This window comes from Cottoperca gobio, chromosome 22 (genome assembly GCF_900634415.1).
Source record: "Cottoperca gobio chromosome 22, fCotGob3.1, whole genome shotgun sequence".
NCBI lineage: Eukaryota > Metazoa > Chordata > Actinopteri > Perciformes > Bovichtidae > Cottoperca > Cottoperca gobio.
This window is the reverse complement of record NC_041376.1, coordinates 13,088,264-13,110,442: the sequence shown is the minus strand read 5'-3', so window position 1 is coordinate 13,110,442 and position 22,179 is coordinate 13,088,264. Positions and strand designations below refer to the sequence as shown.

The window sequence follows — 22,179 nt, the reverse complement described above, 5'->3', positions numbered from 1 at the left end:
AAATTGAAATCAATTTTCTTTTGACCTCGCTTTCATGCAAAGAAGGGAATTCAATTCATGCAAAATATTTTTTTTGGAATGTGACAGCTTTTCTTACAACCTGTTGAACCTTTTGTAACTCTGAAATATGTCAAATTAGTGCGGTATTTAACTAAGTGTATGTCTGAATCTTCACGTCATGACTTCATGTTGTTCTGCAGGTTCTGCGATGGCCCCACAGAGCTCTGGGAATGGACCCGAAGGAGCCCGCCCGCCTATCCCCCGCTCACCTATGGCTCAAGAGAAAGGTATGTGTATATGTGTGTTATCCACTGGCATGCTTTTGGTGTTTGGCCTTGTCTGGCAGAAGAATAGTGAAGGTTGTTAGTCTACGTGGAGTATACAGAGGTTTGTGTGTGTTCATGAGTTTTACTTTAGCGAAACTTAGTGGCTAACACACATTCTTAGAAGACCCAATGTAGTCTCTGTATATATGCAACATAAATAGTTTCCATGATCACACTCAGTATAAAAGAGGCTGTATAAAAACGGGAACAGTTTGTTTGTTTATATTCCACACCAGTGAGGGGGGGCATGAAGAGTAAAGATCATAAGAAAGAAAAACAGAACTAGTATGTTAGCAAAGCTCAGACAACAGCGCCAACAATCGTTGTAATGAAAGGTTTTCTGAGGGAGCAAAAGGACTTGGAGCAACAAGAGATGTTAGCACAAAGATGTAAACAAAGAATATGGCTAGTTTGGCTCAATGCAGGACTTTGTTCTTCCTTCTTCTGCTGTTCCAATATGAGTTCCTTCAGCAAGCGTACGCCTCTGCATTTTTGACAGTGCCAGCATGTGTTGAAAACAAACTTTTTTTATACACATACTGGATCAAATGATAGTTGTTGTCGACGAGGCTGAGCAGGTGCTCTCACAGAAACGTACACAAGGTTTTAGCGTCATCATTTTCCAACATAGGTCAGGGGGAAACCATGTTAAATATGTAACAGTAAACATTTATTCAACTTTTCCTCGACTTAGTTCAAGTCAGAGCGTGTGTTCTTTTCATAGAGCCACTTCAGTTTTGCCCACAACCTGTTGCCAAAGGCTTGTAGCGTGAATGCTAACCCACAAGCCACAGTGCCTGCCAACAGGGAAATTGTTTCCAACAATTATGGACACTTCTCGAGTATTACTAAAAACAGCAGGATAGCTCATTTAAAACAAAAAGCATCCACACAACATAGTAAAAAACCTGAAAGTCTGGGATGTAACTTTAATGGGATGACTGTGATGCTCCCTCTCTATCACCCGCTAAAGAGCAGTTAACATGGAGAGAGAGAGACAGGGAGTGGATGGAGGAAGACAGAGAGAGAGAGTGAGGCACTGTAAAAGGTTATTTCCCAACATGATGAAATCAAGCCGGAGATTTAATGCTGCTCTCTAATGCCTGTAAACCTCGAGCCCTCCCCAGTCCAGTCCAGAAAAACACAGCGCTGGTTAATAGGGCTGTTGTTTTCCGCTGTTTTCCTAGCAAGGATTAACCCCCTCTCCCCAACACACACGCCCCACTTTGCTCAAGTGCCTGCCTCCCTAAGAGCCTCTCTCCACTCTTCATTTCCATAAATCCGCTGAATGTCCCTTTTTTCCCCCCAAACTGTCTCTCGCGTGCTTCACTGGCTGCCTGTTGTTGTTGTTGTTGTTGTTGTCCGGCTGAGAGCTTCATTCGCTTTGCCAGAAAGAGAGAGAGGTTTGTGTGTGCGTGTGTGTGTGCGTGTGCGTGTGTGGAGGGGGAACGAAGCAGAGAGAGAGAAATCCTTGAATGTGTTATTTGCTTTTAGCACTGTCTGCACAATGTTCCTCTCCCCATCCATTTTCCAGGCAATTTAAAGTGCGATATTACACACTGTAATTTTTTTCTCCTCCTCTCCAGAATCCCCTTACCCTAATGGAAGCAAAACATTACAATAATGTCCTCGCTCCTTAAACCCAGCACTCGCAGCCTAAGCACTTTCAGGCCCCAATCGCTCTTTCCCTCCGTTGCTCTGTCTTTCCCTCCCACACACAGTTTCTCTCTGTCTCTGTCTCTGTCTCTGTCTCTCTCTCTCTCTCTCTCTCTCTCTCTCTCTCTCTCTGTTTTGGTCTCTTTCCCGCACAAACAAACACACACATAGAGCGTTTATTGCTCTCTTTCTCTGTTATCTATGTACACACATGTACGTGCACAAAAGCATTTAGTGAATACGCACATGGCATTTTTAAACTTTTATCTCCCTCCTCTCTCCTCACATTTTCTCTCACATTCTAAGCAGAAACAAGGAATTATACAATTGTCAACTTGCACTTTCCAACTCCGTCGTTTCCCTAAACCCCAAACTGGGTCTGTGCACGCTCCTTCAACAAAGCGGATAGCTATCAAAGTGTACAGTCAAGCAGACCCAATCCATTTACACCTAATCTGCAATACTGAATCCCCCCCCCAACACACACACACACACACACGCCCACACACCCTCGTCTTTTCCCTGAATGGCTGTCCAGCGACCTTTCCCCATTCGTGGTGGATTGGGAGACCTTTCTGTGGGTTTTTCAGGGCCGCTTGAAAGAACGAAGCCCAGGCGAGGATTGCTCCAAATGTCAATTTGAATGGTGGAGGCGGGTTTGGGCCTGAGAGGCTTTGACACATCTATTGACAGAACGGCTTAGAATAACATAGTAGCCATGGTCAAATCACCGGCTTATTCTGTGAAGAGTGGAGCACATGTTTTATTTTCGTCACACACCCCTGCACAGAGACACGTGGACTAAGCTTTGCAACTACACATACATCTTTGAGGCAATGTATACACTTGATCTGTGCTTTCGCCACAGAAAAAGTCCACTAAATTATCTGTGTGTGTTTTTATTTTGGCTCAGGATACCTTTTACATGTGAGCCTGTCCTGTTCCTGCATGTTTTTGTCTAATACCCGCTCCATGCTGAGTTACTCATGATGTATCTACGAGTAATAGGAGCCAGTGCCAAGGTAAAAGATTAGGGCTTTCATCGAAAAAGGAAGAGTCTCTTTACACATGGAAATTTAATGGGTTTATTGAGCGAGAGAATGATCACACCCACCCTCGCTTAATCCCTCAGTCAACATTTGATTTCACTGAGCAGGTACATACACTCTTGAAGAACTCTTTGGATTTTAGGCATTTTGTAAGAAAGTGTTGACATTGATTTTTTATGTCTATTTCAGGGTTCATGTCCAACATGCAGAGGAACCAGGCAAGCTCTCAGTTTGCTTCTCCTCAGTCCGGACCTCCTATGTCCCCGCACCCGTCCCCTGGGGGCCCAGTGTATCCTGGGATGGGTCCCTACCCCCAGAGCGGCCCTTCAGGCTCTTATGGACCTCAAGGATCACAGTATGGACACCAAGGTTAGAGCCAGTTTGCCTAAATAGGCATTATAACATTACTTTATCACACATTTCAACTTACTTTCATTGGTGCAATTACACTTAAAAAGAAGAGACATTTCTGGAAGATTGGCCCATTGATTATCCATGAACTGAAGCTCATATTAAAGGCCCAGGCTTTTATTATGATCCATTGAGGCTTGGTAACGTAGCGACTACAAACTTGCCAGCTACTAGTTAGTGAACTACAATTGACTGCAAGCCTGGAACATGCCAAAGCTAATCAGCTCCCCAAGCTTATTTCTCTTTGTGGTATTTTGTTCTCAGGATTACAATTGATGAAGAGTTTTACTGAAGGGAGGAAAGAAAGTTCTCTGAGATAACGAGCTTGCTAACTGCTAGCTATCACTTAGCAATCTGGCTGGTCGCCAACAAGATAAGTTTGCAGTTTATTTTAAAAAAAAAACACTTGTACCATCGACTCCTGTCTCTTAACCGTCTGAAAATCAGTCCTCTTTTTGTGGAGCAGTTTATACTCCAACACAGGAGCGTTTGATAAAATGGGTGGTTCAACCTCAGCTAATAAGCTACGAGAGTTTCATTTGGACTCCATGGCCATCCGTTCCCTTAAAGATAAGCACTGTCAAGTCACCTTGGTATTCGTCAATGCCACACATTTGCGTGTCAACGTCCACCAAGGTTGAACTCTTTGCTAAGAATTCATGCGGATGTACGTCACACAATCTCTGCAATTTCATTTAAATGATTTGATTTTGCTTTGAAATTGTTCTATTTTAAATTGCAGGTGTGCGCCGGCTTTAACACTTAATTATCCAGTATTTTAAGGAAATATATGAGAATATTTTTTTATTTGGAATAACGCATACATTTTTTGAATATATTCTGGTGGCGAAATTAAACATTTGTCCTCAGCTTTACAAAGAAATGTGTCACGCATGTACGTTGTAAATGGGACATAGTTAGCACTAATTTAAAAAACTATTTTCTCATCTCCTTCCAGGGCCAGATTTAGCTGCATGATAATGCTTCATATTGTGTTTAATATAGCGTTAGCTAAAATCCCCTGAACCAATCATCTATTGAGGACACAAAGGCTGATCAAGAAGTCTAGGTTTGTAATTTGACCAATAAGTCGGTCTACCCCACATGTCAGTGCATTCCTTTAAGCAGGAGTGGTGACATTATCTTTGGGCTCTAATTGAGTTGAAATTGAGTCCTTGGAGCCAAGCTCATTGAAACAACACAAAGCAACTTCTGTCACTCTTTGTCTGAAACAAAGGATGTACTGTAACACAGTTAAAGAAAGACTATTCAAAACCAAAAGAGAGAGAATTGGATTTCCTACACGCTATGAATGTTTTGAAATTTTCACAATGAATTATTAACCATGAAAACCACTAACAGACCCTGTGTTGACTTACTCTGTTGACTTTTACCTGACATCAGTTTTGTGGAACAGATTTTGCTTTATGACTTCTTGGAGTGGTTGAATACCGTGTGTCATTCATTCAGAACGAGTCTGGCCTCAGATGGGAACGCCACATTTCACTGTTGGCCCCCATTTCACAGTCACATTGGGCCTTGACATCAGTGTCATTGGTTTCAAAGAGAGTTTGCTAATGAGGAATACAAAAAGACAAATTTTGAAAGACATATCCATCCTTTGTTTCCATCCAACTTTATTTCTTTATACAACTTCCACACACTCACACACAGATACAGCCTTCTCTCATACTGTGGTGGGTCTCACTGCGGGCATTAAAACCCAGCTTTTTGAGGGTGTAACTCTCAGAATATTCATGAGACACTTGAACTCTGGACGGACCTATTGGCCCTCCTCATGATAATATTATGAGGTAGCTCCAGAATGACAAGGCAGACTGACACGTTGTGAGGTTTATAGGTTTATCCACTGAATGATGATGTCCAGTCGTGGAAGAAGCAGATTTTTTACTTAAGTAAAAGCAGCAATACCACAGTGTACAAATACAAGGAAAAGTCCTGCATTCAAAATCTTACTTTAGTAAAAGTACATGCATAAAAATATACTTTAAGTACCAGAAGTAAAAGTATTCATTATGCAGAATGGCCATTTCAGAATAATGTTTATTATATTATCAAATTACAATAATTGATGCATTAATATGTATGTCACTTTAATGCTGCAGTTGGTAATGATGGGGCTAATTTCTATTACCTAGTTATATATATATATATATATATATATATATATATATATATATACTGCTGGGTTGCTTAATCTATATTATTACATCTTAATGTATTAGTTCATTTAGTTTTATAATGAATCTGAATCTGGAAAGTAACTAGTAATTTAAGATATCAAATAAATGTAGTGGCGTAAAGTAGCATAACATGGAAATACTCAAGTAAAGTACAAGTACTTCAAAATTATACATAAGTATAGTAATTGAGTAAATGTATTTAGTTACATTCCACCACTGATGATGTCCAATCCTGTCACCAAGCTGTTTAAATATTGGAGCCAGTGTTTTAAAGAATATAAAGAGGTGTTTTTTTATTTCATCATTCATCTATAAACTCAATGTAATGTTAGCAGTAGGATATTGTATCCAAATAAGGGCGTCTCACACTTCCCCATATGCTACATCCAGCACCAGAAATAGGGACTTCTGGATTAGTTATGGCACTTTAATTTAGATTGGCATCGTCTTGTCTTAAAAGCCCACCGTCTCTTCTTTTATTGAGACATTTATCGTGTTTGACATATTTAAATTCACCAGTCATTCATGTATATTGTCTGTTGTGTATTTAAACAAGATGACTGCAAAGATTCTGGTGTTATCACATGGGGGGAAACGCTAATCCGAGGAAGGAGCTTGTTGTACTAAGATGCAAAGCATACAAACATAAGGCTTTAAACATTAGTACATTCACACGTTCACAACTGTGAAACTTGAAAAAAAGAAAAGAATCTCAAGACTTTCAAAGTATATTGCTTCACTTTTAATGTATGTGACGACCTTAGAGCTTTTTAGCACCGCTAGCTTCTCTGCTAATTTGCTACAGTTAATTCATTTAATAATGATTAGTTTCCTCAACATGATCAATGTGGGAACAACATTTATGTCTGTGTACTGCAGTGTATACTGTAGGCCTGTTTGATGAGACATTTGGTAAATCAGTCACATCAACCATCAATCCAAGCTTTTTCTGATTCTCCCAGAAATGTGGGTAAAAACTTTGGATCGCTCTCTGTAATTAAGCATTCTCAGCTTGCTTGTTTTTCTCCAACGTACGACTCCTGGCCATTCAACAAACGTTGACATCTGCTGTTGTACTTAGTTTTCTGCCTTTGGCAACACACCAGATGAAACATTATGGTATTCTTTTGGTAAATGTGTGTTTAAATGTGTCACCTTGATGAATGCGCCCATCCGTGCGTGTGTTTCCCCCAAAGTTGCGTCCTCTCCCTCGCATTTGTTAATGTTGATTAATAGCCCTAATGCATTTGGTTTTTGGTCTCCCTTCTCCACCCACTCTTATCTCTTAATGTGACTTTGGCTGGGCTGACAGCCCAGTAAGCAGACAGAAAAAGAGAAATAAAGTAAGCAGAGAGCGACATCGAGGCGGACTAGCCTGGAAGAGGCTCTGGAGGCAGATGAGCGTGAAATGTCACTCGGATGACAGGAGAGATGTTCCCATCAGAAACGGAAAGAACAGCTCAGGCTCGCTGTCTTCTCATCACACACACATTCAGTATATATATATTGATGTATGTATACGCTCATTCAAATTTAATACACTTGCAACTGACCTGCATATGTCCTGTGTAAGTACTCGAGGATATTTTCAGTCAGCAGCGCAGCATTCACCTAAGAAAGAGGGGCTTCTTGAGTGGCGATATTTGTATCTTCGCATAGTATCAAGAAAAAAACAAACAAATGGCAGGTAGTAAAATATATGTTTTACTACCTGCAGTATCTATATTTCACAGTTTATTAGGTACAACCTTAAACCAATGCTGTCTAATACAATAGCCCTGCAATAAAGCCTACATTCATACAATGTTCAGTTTTTGTTGAAATTGTTGAGATGTGTTTATGGTCATTTCGGAGTAGTTGGCAGTGCCGTTGTACTGTTTTCCATTATACTGAAATGTGCTTCTTATATCTTGTCAACCCCATTATTTTGGCCAGGAACGTGCTTTGCTGGATGACGTAGTGTTGCAAAGTTGAGTCAGATTAAACCTTTTTGCCAGACCACCCAGCGTTTCTTGCAGGAGCCTTCTGCACAGACACCCGCACTGTAGCAAAGCATTGATCTCACTAAAATGAATGAAACAACTTTGTTTTTTGATGCAGTGCTATTGTGTGTCTGAACACGGCCTTACCCTCATGTAAAACATTGTAAATGGCCCCTTTAAACTAGTAACTGGAGGATTTTCCTCAGATTTCCATCCTCTTGTGGACATGTCGTCCAAAAATTTGATACACAAAGAGAAACCTTTCAGTCAGAAATATGAAACATTTCTCCCGACACCTTCAGTACTGGAAAGTATTCAAATGGGGACATAGCCAGTGTCCCAGTTCTTGAAGGGCCTGTTTGGGGTGAACAGGGCAAACAGCTGCTGGTCATTGTTCTTAATGACGGCTCCATCTGTTTCCCTTCCCACTCCCTAGCGCTGTAACAAATTAGCCAGGCGTTAGCCAACACAGAAACGCACTCCAAGTTTCTGAACTCTGCTCTGCTGTTTTTCTTGTGTAAGGGAAGGCTGCAGCTCAGCTCTTTTATGCCTGTTGTACAGCTTGTGTAATCGACTACATACACCCTTCCAGCACACAGTTATGGTGATGCATGAGACTGCAGGAGGATATGACCCTTCTGCAAACAATCCTAAAATATTTAGTACTTATTTCCAGAGATATTTGATTAGTTGAACCCTTGCAAAGCTCTCCCCACCCCCCACCCCTTTGCTGTTTTCTCACAGTCTAGATGAGCGCTCTTACCGTGAATGGACTGGCTAGTATTTTCCCCAAAAAATATGTATGCTGCTTTATGTTCATGGCTTATCCAAAGTTAAACTGATCTCTTAATGCGTGTTGATATTGGGCTCTCCTCAGGACTCAAATAACTCCAACAGCTGTTTTCAAGACATCCACTTGGACATGGTGCAGAGCCAGCATGTTGAGAACAGTGGACACACAGACATCGCATAGCTCCCTCCACCATCCAACCCCCCCCCCCTTCTGGAGGGGTTAAGCACTCACTGGTAATGACCATGCTTCATACAGCACTTTTAAACCTTGGTGCCTTGCTTGAGCGGCAGTGTAATTCAGCCAAAAAAGCCAGCGCCTGGGGGGGGGAGTGGAGTTTTTTGGAGGAAATTGACAGTGTGTGGAGCTCGGGAGCCCCGAGGCGAACCCCAGCCCTGCTTAGGCTCAGACGCCCTGCCGGGGAAGGTGCTGAGGTGGCTGAGAGAGGATGTGGGAGCCTAAGGCAAGAGAAGTTGCTGCAAAAAAAACACTATCCATCCCAGCAAGTCATTCATGTATACTGCAGTCTAATACTGAGTCTTAAAAATGTAGAAAGCAACTAAAGAAATCAGCTGTTTGTATTTAAATTATCGATAACTGTGAACTGATCTGAAGATTCAAGTTTCACAAGCTTTATTGTCGTTATGCAAGCACAACGGAATAAAGGTTGTGTCAGCCTCGGTGCATTGCAATAAAAAACTTCACACATATTTACAAAGAATAAATAAGGCACGAATGAGATAAGTGATAAATAAGTACAAAGTATAAGCGATACGAAGTATAATAAAATAACCATAAAATACGTCAATTCCAGGAACATCACTTCATATTAGAGAAATGAAGTGATGTTGAATGATGATGGTTAGTGTAGTAATAAAACAAAACTGCATTAGAAACTGTTAGAATAAGGCTTTCAGTAAAATATTCTTATACTTCTTAATGACACTTTAAGTTGCAGGGGAAAATAGAGGAGATGGTGTTTTATAGCACCTCCACTGAGATTTAGAAAATGTAGCTTCTGAGTGAAAAGGAACAGAATCAGTACCAGGGTGTCCAGTGGCACGTCCACAAACAGTAAGGAGAACAATGCTGTTATTCATTCATTTTACTTGTGTTCATCCACATGTGGACATAGACAGCCTGCCCTGCTCTTGTCCTTGGCAACTCATGCATGCAGCCATGTAATCTGCGTTCCACTCCTTATTGATGGAGCTAACACATCCGGAGGGCTCGTTGGTGCACCATCATACCTCACTCCACCGTAGCCGAGAGAATGACTGCCTCGGCTGTTAGCATCGGACGGTCCAGTCTGCTGAGGAAGCAGTAGACGGTAATCTGCTCGGTCACACTCCAGCTCTCCCGCAGGACTGCAGGGATTAAACCCGGCGCAGTATATAGCATCCGGCCAATGCGTGACCGCGCCGGGAATTTCCATGTAATTGTGAACATAGCACCATGAGCTCTCCTTCTCCTTCTCCTCCCCTCCATCGCGCTATAAATACCACCAAGACTCCCCAAAGGCACCAAGTGCCCGAGAAACAGGCAGGAAACCAAGACTGAGCCACAAGGACACGAGAAGGGACAAATAAGAAATGACATCCTACTTGTCCTCTTTTCCTCTTGTCCCTCCTTGATTGGTTTCCAGCGTACTATGGGAAGCATGCAAAGTAGGTGAAGCAGATGACTCACTTCTGTGCATATATGTTAATGCTTACATGTGCATAATATAAGCTAACACGGCAAATTTCTGTTTGAGCAACAGGAAGTAGGAAGTTGGAGTTTGCACAAAAAAGTAACAAACTTACATCTTACTTCATATTACCTCATTATATTGCATTTTCATGATAATACAAAACAACCAATTGTTGCCCTGCAGAAACGTTTGATTATTTCTATCCATTTCAAAAGCGTTGTATTGATATTGCTGATATAACGTTACCAAAAACTCCCAATGAGGTCTCAAGATTGTTTTGACAGCGGGTGGAAGAGAAAGTACCTCTCTCATGAGTTCCATATTGGCTTTTACAGCCAAGGTTATCTGTCTCAGGTCTGGACTCACTTTTAAATCAACAGCAACGTATTTTCAACTATAAATATAACACTATATGGAGTCATCATCAATTTAGTCGACTAATGGACTAAATTAACAATAATACTATGTCAAGTTACGTTACAATATATTTGTTGTTATTGTAATGTGATATAATGCATATATTCTATAGTTATCGGTCGTTTGCCTCTCCAATGATCCATCTCCTCTGATGTGAACTGAATGGCACCTCCTTAGAAAGCATGACTGACTCCGATGAAAACATCTAGAATTTCAGGGTAGAGCTCTCAGTCATTTTAAAAAGTGGGTTACGCTATCTGTCCTTGAAGAAGCGCCCTGGCGCAGCACCAATCCTTCGGGAAAGTGAATCATTCTTGTCAGGACGGAGCAAGACTCTCATAGGAAAGCTTAGCGTTAACCCAGTCCCTCAGCTACTCTGTCTTTCCTTTGTTAGCCGAGGCAAACATAGCCCACAACTAGAACATTTTGAATGGTAGTACATCAAGACTGATAGGTTTGGCTTTGCATTTCACCCCTCTCAGTAAAGTTGAATACAGTCTCATGGAAACTTCAAGACTCTCACTCCCACTTTAGGGGCTTTTGGCCCGTTCGGCGAAATGAAGAAGAAAAAATGCAGATTGTCCAAATGGGACTGTGTGATATAAACAACTCCCCGGGAGGTGTGCTGAAGCCTCAGTCTGTCATAGGGGGCCAAAAAAAAAGTGTCATTGAGAATGTATGGCAGGCAGCCATGACATGGAGCTCAACAGCTGTCCAAAGAGGGCTGAGAGGTCACTGACTGTGGCCTTGTTCATCTGCAGCGAACCGTCCACCCGAGCCGAAGGGAAGGAAGCTGCAGGGCACCGCTCCCAGGATTTTCCACAGCATTGTAGGCAATCGCTTATGAGTGCAAGAAACATGGAAATGTATCTTTCACTGGTTGCAAGGTCTCAGAAGTATTATATATGCATCCACACAGAGAAGCAGATGGACACACACACATGTACTGTGCACCATATGTATCCTCTTGTGTTCGTTAGCAGACATCCTTTCTTCCTGAACGCTTCCCTATTATAGCCCCAAAACCCTTGACAGGTGTCAGCCGTACTCAGCTCACGACTCACCAAAGCCTCCCCAGAAATAATCCGCTTCGTCTTTTCCCATCTCCCACAGTAGATTTCATCACAATTTCTCGACAAATTCAACCGATGCTGCTGACTTTTATGGGAAAGACTTTTATTTTGATTCAATATAAATCCTATCTCGGGGCTTGAGGGGTGGCGCCACCCCCCCCTTACCTTCTGTCTTCCTCTCTTCCGCCCCACCCTCTGCCGCTTCCTACTGCTCTCTTCCTCTGTTGGACTCGCAGGCTTATGTCATGTGGAAAGTGTCTTCACTGAAGCAGCTCGAGGACACTCAGAAGCCATTTCCATTTTCGGAGACATTTCTTCCCCCTCTTGGTGAATATTGTCATTCAACTTTCCCTCGTCTGAGCGTGCGGAAAAGCCTTCAGGTTTTAAAGGGACTTGATCCCCTTTTCCAGACATATTCTCAGAGGATTAAGCAGTGAGGCCCAACTAAAGCACCCTTAATCAAATCAAAATAAATAGCGCCCTCACAATGCAGGATGCCACATTTTCCTTTATATCTTGCAGGGGATTTGTCCCAGGGAGGGGATATCACAGTTGAAAAGGCACAGTGCCTGCAGTGTGATGTGCTGTGTGTGTGGGAGTGTACTGCACTTACATGTGCAGTAGGTGTGTTTTAGTGTGCCTAAATGTATGTACATGTTGTCTTTGACAGCATGGTGATTCTCTTGCAGCTCTTATTGCAGCTGGTGTTGGAGTCGAGCTTTGCTTTTAGAGCCAAAATGGAGGGGTTTAAGTGTGCCTTAGGAAAGCTTCTGGCATCGTGGCCGTGTGAAACTCCGAGGCAGCAAGAAAGCATTTACTGCAGATTAGAGCTCCTCTCAAGTGTTTCACAGAGTCAGCAACCTGCAGCTGTAAAAAATGTCACCACACCACACCCCATATAGTTTTTCCGGTCTCCAATGGAGGTTAAAGAGGTTATGAATCAGAATTGAGTTTTGCACTTCGCATTCCTCATTCCCCATCTGTCACAAGATTATTTTCTTGATGGACGAACTTATTTTATGTGTCACTGTTCAAGGTATCAGGGTATTGATAAACTCCATTTCATCGCACCATCTACAGTATTTCACAGTAGCCATTTTGTGTTGTTCTTGTAAGCGATCTATCACATTCTAGTGGGAAGGTAAATGTCTCAAGCAGCCATGTTTTACCTTTTCATGTGACATTGTCTGTGTAATACCTGTTTTTACAGTGATTTTAGGCTCATTCACATGTTTCATCTTCTTCCAGGTAACTATCCTCGGTCCTCCAACTATAGTGGGCCTGCCAGTACCGGCTACAATGGCCCCAGCCCCGGCATGACCAACAGTCTGGGAATGAATGCAAGCAGCCCCATGCACGGCCAGGGGCCCGGCCAGCCCATACCTGTAGGACGCAGCCACGGCCCTGGCAGTCAGAACAGGGTGTACCCGCCCATGGCTCCCAGCTCCCCCGGCATGCCTCAGCCAGCTGGGCCCGGGATGGGGCCTCCTTCTTTGGGTGGCTCTAACCGCAAGGCCCAGGAGGCAGCAGCAGCTGCCATGCCAGGATCTGCCAACTCCACAAACAACAGGTGAGAACACAGCAAGGACTCTGGAGCTCCAATGTCTTTAGGAAATCGAGTATTTCTAGAGTTTAACGTGTGTTTCTGTTTTGTTTTGTGTATATATGTACATATGTTCAAATTAAGGGTGTCGCAATATACCGGCAATGGCAGGCCAGTGATATTAAAACATTTAATATTGATATCACGGTAATAATACCGTATATAAAATATAATTAGCTTAAAAAGAGACAAAACGCACAATAAAAATAAATTAAAGATGAATTGGTAGCATAATTATATTTTCTTGAAATGTATTGATAGTATATTATTATATTATTATATAGTTATTTTGGCCACGATAGTCGTGTAGTGAAAATCTGATATTGTGACTGCCTTAGTGTGAATGTGTGTGCATATATGCATATAATTAATTGCAGCTGCTCCTATTCAATAATGGTCCTAAAAGTGATCGCAACAAAAGAAAGAAGAAGTTTGTAAATTATTATTACGCCGCCACTCTAACAGAAATGGCCCAAACTCCTTTGTGGGACTGAGTCTATTTCATCTCACCTGGAAATAGTGGTATGCTAAAATGAGGGGCCAGCGAGCATCTCTTCTCTATCTTGCATCACTCTTTCTGCTGGGTCGTCTGTGGGGAGGTGCGCTGAAAAGCACCACTGAGGGTTTCTGTGCCACAGAGTTTGTCTTTTTTTTCAAGAGTCTTTTCAGACGTGAAGGAAAGAGTCGTTCTCAGGGGTTCCATGCTTCTCTGAGCCATTGCCGAGCCATCCCTATTTTCACACATCTCATAAAGTGCCTGACATTTTGATAGCTGGCACTATACACCAAGTGCCATTTGTTGCAGAAAGAGAGATATTGGCCTGTGAGCCGACTGTATCGGTTGAATGCTGCACTGTCAAAACATAAAAGAAGAAAAAGCAAACCACAGCTTTAACTGTGAAAACACCAGAGACAGGTGACACCGACCACCTTATCACAAATACAAAGCACTTTGATGCTATAATGGCATATGAGTTAAGGGATATTATGTTTCCATCAGGGTTGGAGCTTTGAGTATATGAGTATTTGTAGAGTTGGAGACCAGAGCTGTTGTGGGATTGTGTGGGCAGTAAACTTTTGCTGAACCCTACCGGGGGAACTTGTGGAAGCATGGCCGTCTTCTCAGAGGAAGGGTGTATTTCTGCACTTCCTCCAATTGGTGCGGTTTTGCCCAACAATGGGAGCAGTCTCGCCAGCATCATGCAGGCCGATTAGTATTCGCCAATGTTCCCTCCCATTTCTGATGATGCACGAGTCCGCCTGGAGACTGAGAGCTAGTGATGAAGTTTCTTTTTTTTTTTGGTCGGGGGTTTGTTGACGCCGTCCTGCAGGCGACCTCCATATGTGAGGTCCCCAGCCCAGATGCAGCCACCCCAACCCACCTCCACCCACTGGCCTGCACCCCAATACACCTCCACCCGTCCTCCACCTTCACCTCCACTCAGAGCTCATCTTCCACCCATCCTGCCACCCTCACATTCACAGCATCATAGGTAGGTTCACCACCCTCATAACACGTGTGTGTGTGTGTGTGTGTGTGTGTGTGTGTGTGTGTGTGTGTGTGTGTGTGTGTGTGCAGTTAAAGGGATAATCCAGATTCTTTGAAGTGGTGTTGTATGAGGTACTTATCTACAGTCAGTAAGTGACCTTCAGTAGGTGGCGGTGGGAAAGCCCCCAGTTTGGAGAAACAGACGAGAGCAAATGAATGTACAGCTGTTGACGGGGGCAGCTGCAAAACATATTTTAGCCACTTAAAAGAAACTAAAAACTAAACTAAACTAAAAAAATCAATATCCGTTTAAGTTTAAACTATATTTAGAATATTTTGCCATGAGACAGCAGTTTTCCCACGAAGAGGTTAAGACGTTATTCATGCTCTCGCCAAAGCCACCATACTCCATTGAAAAAAACATTTTTTTTTTTTTTTTATTATTACAAGTTGATATTGATTTTTTTTTTTGGTGGGCCTTCCTTTTAAGTGGCTTAAATAAGTTTAGCTGTCCCCGTCCACAGCAGTACGTTGCCTTTCTTCCATGCCAGTACTCCGGTCCCGCCATCTACTATAGTTAATACACTGACTATGGATAAGTACCTCATGCTGCCCCACTTCAAAACATCTAAACTATCCCTTTAAATAGAAAACTCTCTATAGGTGTTTGTGCGTCATAAGACTAAAGTGAATGTAAATGTCGCATGCTAAACTGAACTGAAGTGATCATGATGATATTCCCACATGCTCCCTCTGATAGCAAAACAAGAGGAGTCATCATTGTGATCATTGTAATTGCCATCATCACCTTCAGCATCATGACTGTAGTCATCATTATCATCATCAGCATGTTTGAGTCACTCTAATGGCAACAAGTGAGCACAAGAAGTATGATGCATGGACACACACAGACACACTCACTGAGTTTCAGATTGTCGTGTGCACTGTGTTGGCATTTGGGGGGGGGGCTGACAGTGTGTGATTAATTATGTGCATCAGGGGGGCCTACATACACACACACACACACACAGCAATGCAAATGCTCGGCAAGCCATTAAGAGATGGCTGGGCTGTCAATAAGAAGTGGCATGACATGATCCCCACTGCTGGGACCAATAAGACGGCCTGTCAGTCTCTCCTCACATTCACCAAGACGCCAGAAAGGTGTCGTGCGCTCGCTGCGGTGCTGCCAGAGGAGAGGGCTCTCTCTCCTCCTCTGTTTGTTTACATATCTGTCTGAAAAGTGTGTGTGTCTTGGTTTATTTCTCGTCTCAGTGATTCTGTTTTTGATTCACCATTGACTGTGAAAACATCCCTGGGTTTCTTGCCTTTGTTCAGGATCATTAATGTGTTGTTTATTTTACAGCATTGCAAAGGTCACGTTTGAAGCAAAAAGTCCAGCATTATGACAACTCTTTCTGTTAGAAATCTGTCTTGGTGTTGCTGCATTTGCTAACTTCCAAATTGCTATCGTATTTATTCAAAACAAAGCATTACTTCCGCTGCACTGGAGGGAAAACCAAACAGACACTGGATGCTTAGAACAACTAAAGACTTGCATAAACTAGCTGGTGTAAAAAGAAATATCTGTTAACTAGGTGAGACTATTTGTTTTCAAAGCACATCAGTGTTCACAAATTTAAATCGTTTGTCATATTGCTGTCGTCTTCTTTATTCAGAATATTGATTTAAGGCAAATTGTTACTACATATATGAATTAGTCTTCTTGCAGAAAGTAGTTTTGACTGATTTACAACAACAAACGACCTAAATGTTTGTTAAAACGGACATTTCTGGAGAACAATCCGGTTAATGTGCTGCCAGTTTCACCCTCTGAGTTGTTCTTGCTCATTCTACTCTCTGTTTGCTCTCCTCCCACCTGTTTCACACTTTTTACCAACTCTCCCAACTGTATCGCCCTCTCTGTCTCTGTGCAGCTCTGTTATCCTACCCAGACTGTTTTATCTCCCTCAGTCTTTCTTCCTCCCAATTTGCTTTTTGTTCTCCGCTGTCTCCAGCACAGCCTTGTTATGTTTTTCTTCCTCAGATCCCACTTTAGAACATCTGAGGGAGATCAGGAGAAAATTGGCCTCCGAAAACCTGCAGTTAAAGGCTCCAGTTCCCCGTTTGCTCTTCAGATCTCATTGCAACATTCTGAAACATTCAGACCTAGTTCCTCTCCATCTGAGAAACAAGTTGTTAGTCGAAGCACATGTCTAGTTTCACTCTTTGATGCGTCAACCCCGAGTGAACTGCCACAGCCACCCGCTCCCGACCTTCCAAATCAGGGGCCAGTTAGCAGTGATGTCATTGGCTGGTCCATTCTTCTTCTTCTTCTTCTTCTTCTTCTTCTTCTTCTTCTTCTTCTTCTTCTTCTTCTTCTTCTTCTTCTTCTTCTTCTTCACTACATCTCGACTAATAATCCTTTCTACATTTCCACCTCTCTTCCCCAATCTCCATCCTCCCCTGCCTCACACACACTAGTAGACACACTCCAGCTTCATTACGCTGAGTGAAAAGAATGCCAAATGAGCAGAGGAGGGCCACTTCTGGTATCCCATGGCTGCAGGCGTGGGTCGTGATTAAATCTTCATAAAGTCTGGCGTGAGTGTTTTCTTCCCTCGAGCCCTCTCAGAGTTTTTCCTCCACCGGCCGACTGGAATCAGAAACAAATGTCCCACTTTTATTGGTTAATCAGGTTGATTGGTGGTTGAGGGAAAACAGGGTTGGACTAAAGAGTTGGTAACATAAAAAAAGAAACTTGTTGTTGTTCTACTAAAAGTCTTGCTGATCATAACCTTTTTGTAACGTAGTTGTATTCTGCTGTTACAGTTACTTTGTTAAAAACACAAACAAATGTCACTTGCACTGTTACCTAATTAGAAAAATACATTTTAAAATGACATCGATTTTAAGAAAGATTGACTCTTTAGTCAAACCAGGCTGCCAGTTGTAAAAAGTCTGACATTTTATGTTCAAATAACACGGACGGTGTCAAAGCCTGTCAGTGCGGAGGAGGTACAAGTTTGTTTGGAAGAAAGGTGCGGTACAAAAAATGTTTGGGGCTGTGGATTGATGTTTAGGATTTTTTTTTTTGGAAAAGAGAACAGAACAGAAAGTATTAAAAGGTATAAGCTTTTCTTGGCAGCAGCTTCTGAGGACAGAATTGGCTTTTCAAATGACTTTCCAGCGCTGCCGGCGACACTCTACACAAAGTTCCTGGAGCTATAGGAACGGGCTCTGTCGAAAAAATAAGCACTTAGTAGAAGAAGAGCAAAGCTCAGAAAAAAAGGAGTCGTAAATCAAAGGGAAATTGAAGGGAGAAAAATGTTGGAAGAGGGAAGAAGAGAGGAGAGGAGAGTGCTCCCAGGCAAATCCTCGCCAAATAATTCATTTCTGACCTCCTTAGTAAGTAAATTTGCTAAATAAATAAGAGCAGCGCTTGAATGTCAAGAACGAGGGATGCTGCCTGTGGTGCTTTGTCGCTCGCAGTCTTGGCAGTGTTGCGGAGCGCTCTGCTTTCATTAGATGGGCAAAATAAATGGCTTCTCCTCCATCCATCCTGAGCTGTTTGATGTTTAGGAAAGAGGGGAGGGAGAAGGGAAGAGTAGCTTTTCTCTGGATTTAATATGTTAAAAGCTGTCCTTTTATTTTTTGTGGGGTGGGGGGGGGGTTATTCTGCCCTCCTCTGTGTGTGTGTGTGTGTGTGTGTGTGTGTGTGTGTGTGTGTGTGTGTGTGTGTGTGTGTGTGTGTGTGTGTGTGGTGAGTTGAGTCAGGAGTTTGGAGGAGCTATGAGCCCAAGCTGCCCTGAGAACAGATTGGGTCCATATATAATTCATGGCCTCCAGCCGATCCACTCCATCCTTCCATCCAGCAGCCTCTCTCTGGCTCTCTTTTCTCTCACTTTCTTACACACACACACAAAGCAGAGGGATCGATAGGGAGGGACGCTCAGCCATCACACACACACACACACACACACACACACTCTTGCAGTCCCAGCGCTTCTGCTGTCTCGTCCAGTTAGCAGCGCTGGGAGGCATCAGCGCGGCCTGTCACCACGAATGAAGGACAAAGGCGCTGCCACTTCTAGAGAGACACCGTCAGCTGGTTGGCTGGCACCTCGTAACCATGGCATCCCCTTGGCAACAGCGCCCAGCCCGCGCATGAACACAAGGACACGCTCAAACACATACACTGACACACACACACTCTGCCCACGGTGCGAAAGTGGCCTTCTCCGATGCCCTTCACACATGTGGACTGAATAGCAAAAAAGAGAGAGAGAGTGTGTGTGTGTGTGTGTGTGTGTGTGTGTGTGTGTGTGTGTGTGTGTGTGTGTGTGTGTGTGTGTGTGTGTGTGTAGAATTAGGAAATAAACAAGGGAGAGAGTGAAGGACAGCAAAGGAAGAGCATTTAGATAGAATGAATGGCAAAACAATAGCGTAGTACTTATCACTTTGAACAATGTGCATTTCATAGAGCTTTATTTTAACTGTGTCAGATGACGTCTTTTCTGCCCTAATGGTGTTTGGACAGGCCGGACAAAAGATTGAACACCAAGACAGAATTTTATACATCTTCCCTGTAATGTGGTGTCAAAACTCTCATGCTAACTTTTCTTAAAAAACCAAGAAAACTCTGAGAAAAGGGAGAGTTTCTCTCTCTCTCTCTCCTCAGGCCACTCCCAGACAACAAACTGAGAGTGCACTGGCCTGATGGTGTTAGGATAGATGTTTCCACGTTTCTTACTGAGAGTGTGTTCCCTCGGCTCATTCTCATGGAACAGCGATTACCTCCAGCTCTGGGGCCCTGAGCTAAAGATACGCCCCCCCTCGGTCCACCAGGGACACATTCACATACGACTCAGGCTTCTTCTTGCTTTAATTTTTGCTCCCTCCTTCTCTCTTCCCCTCCACCTCCCTTCTTTTCTTCCTCTCCCTTTATATCCATCTCTCCTCTCTCTTCCTTCACTCACTCTTTTTCTCTCTGCGGCAACAGGATGGGTTTTTTTTTTCCCCGGCACAAAGGTGCCTGAGAGCAAGATGAATGCACTGTGTAGTTTTTTTTCTTCTCTCCCCCCCCCCCCCCCCCCCCCGAAAGCGGCACATGCATATATTAAGTGTGATTAAACGCTGTGCAATGCCTCCATCAAGTGCTTTCTAATGGGCTTTTTTATGACATGAATTAGTCATAATGGGAGAGCGCCACAGTCGAAAACCTTCAACCACTGTTGTTGTTGTTGTTGATTTGGATATTTCACCATTCACATGAGAGCTTCTGCTTATATTGGGGCGTTTTTCACAATACAGTATGGATAAATGAGGTTTGAAGGCATTTGGCAACTTATTTTTCCTTGCTGGCTTATCAGCGCTCTCTATTGTGGGAGTTTGCATGCAGCATACATTTTCACTTGAGAGAGAAGTTGCAACGATCAAAAGGTACATTTATTTCCGTGTCTTGACTCACACAAAGCTTTTTAGGGAACACGTAGGCAGTAACTAAGGAGTCTATATTCCCCCCCCGTTATAGTGAAATGGGGCCAGATAAGCGTGGATTTGGTGTGAGCTTGTTTCTTTGCCATGGTGCTCCCCTGTGCACCTCGGCCCCCATAGAGGGATTACATATGTATCATCAGCCGTGCTCTATGACTAATTACATCTGTGAGATGAGATTATGGGGAGGTTTACCAAGCCAATCCCTCCTCTTAGGCTATGTGTATCGGTTCCAACACGAGGTATTACACTATGTGTCTGTGTGAGTGTGTGAAAGAGAGAAAGATGCCAGTTAGGAGGGAATTGACTGACACAAATCCGGATACATTTTTTCTTTTTGTCCACATAAAACGGTGTTGCATTTTGGGCCAAATACTCCTTGTGGTCTGGCGTTGCCCAACATTGTCTGTCCCTCTGATGTCTTCCTTCCATCTTCCTTTATCTTTACCACCATTCACTCTCTCAGTTGTCTTCCCCTGCGCACCTCTCCTCTTCCTGTCTTCTTTTCTATTTTGTTTCATTCTCAGTCTTTCCGCTCGTATTCCTTCATTGTTTTAGGCCTCTCTCTCTCTCTCTCTCTCTCTCTCTCTCTCTCTCTCTCTCTCTCGCTCTCTTTCTCTCTCTCTCTCTCTCTCTCTCTCTCTCTCTCTCTCTCTCTCTCTCTCTCTCTCACTCGCTCTCTCTCTCTCTCTCTCTCTCTCTCTCTCTCTCTTTCTCTTTACTTCATATGTTATTTTTTTCTCTGTCTGTGTCCCCCATTTCTCCCAATCTTCTATTATATGGTTGTCCAGGAGATAATCTTGAGTCAGCAAGAGATGGACCAAATTGTTCCAAACACGGTGTTCCCTTTCAGGCCCCATGTCACTGGCTTTGGCCTGCCTGGCATGCAATGATAGACGTTGCCTTCAATCACACACACACACTCTGTCTCTGACACACACACACGCACACGCACACGCACACACACACACACACACACACACACACACACACACACACACACATGTGGCCAGCATTCAGCAGGTTGCAGATAAGCCCCTCTGATGTCACTTGCAACACCATGTGATGAGCCACGAGAGGGAGAGAAGGAAGGGAGGCTGAGGGAGGGAGGGAGATTGAGCGGGATTGACTTCTGCCGTCACCATGGCAACAAATAACATGATCCTCTCCAAAAGCACACCTTAATTAGTTAAATTATGACTTGTGGGAGAGGGGGAAAGAACGGGGAGAGAGGGGAGGGGGGATTTGTAGGAGAGAAGAGCAAATAGAGGATGGGAGAGTTTTTTCTTTTCTGAGGCTGCATGCTCATCTTCAATCTTTTGGAAGAGCTGTTTGTTTGATCAGGGATATGTTGTGTACTGTGCTTTCATCCTGACTTTCAGACATACATGCTGCTCCGTTTTTTCTACAATGATAAAGAGGCATGGCAGCGACAGACTGCCAAGTATCATCTTCGTACAATTTTATGACTTCTGTCTTCTGCAGCTTTCACTGTGACCCACTTATCTCTCCACAGCCTGTCATTACATTGTGAATCCAAACTGGATTTGTCTCTACCAATTCAACGAACATCTTTCTCCTCTCTCTGTGGTAGGCAGGGCAGCTATCAAGGCCCTGGCATCAGCCAGGCGAGCACCATGGCTACCACTAGCCCCTACAGCCAGCCAACGGGAAACAGCAGCGCAGCCGTGGGCAACGCACAAGGTCCAGCCTACAATATGCCACCATCAGGTATACTGACTTAATGCCAGCCAGCAAAGTAATGCTCTTTATTGTCTGTGGGGTGGAATACTTACATACAGGTTGTGGTATTAGCAATACACCCAAACACATATCTGACAAGGGAGATAGCGTGTTGATCTCAATTCCTCTTCATAGCCAAGCCCATTCATACAAGCTGTCAGCCTCCTACAGCCCTCCGTCAACATATATATATATATGTTATATACAAAGGGTTAAAATTAAGTCATGACTCCATCTTCACTGACTT

General features: G+C 43.3%; 1 protein-coding gene across 1 annotated transcript in view; it reads left to right on the top strand.

The window, feature by feature from the left end:
- arid1b (AT-rich interactive domain 1B) overlaps positions 1-22,179 on the top strand; it is a 55,286-nt gene that overhangs the window by 14,253 nt on the left and 18,854 nt on the right. Inside the window, exons 3-7 of the mRNA XM_029461201.1 lie at positions 201-287; positions 3,221-3,400; positions 12,850-13,171; positions 14,536-14,697; positions 21,784-21,920. Coding sequence (XP_029317061.1) covers positions 201-287; positions 3,221-3,400; positions 12,850-13,171; positions 14,536-14,697; positions 21,784-21,920 — 888 coding nt within the window. The remainder of the gene's footprint in view (positions 1-200; positions 288-3,220; positions 3,401-12,849; positions 13,172-14,535; positions 14,698-21,783; positions 21,921-22,179) is intronic.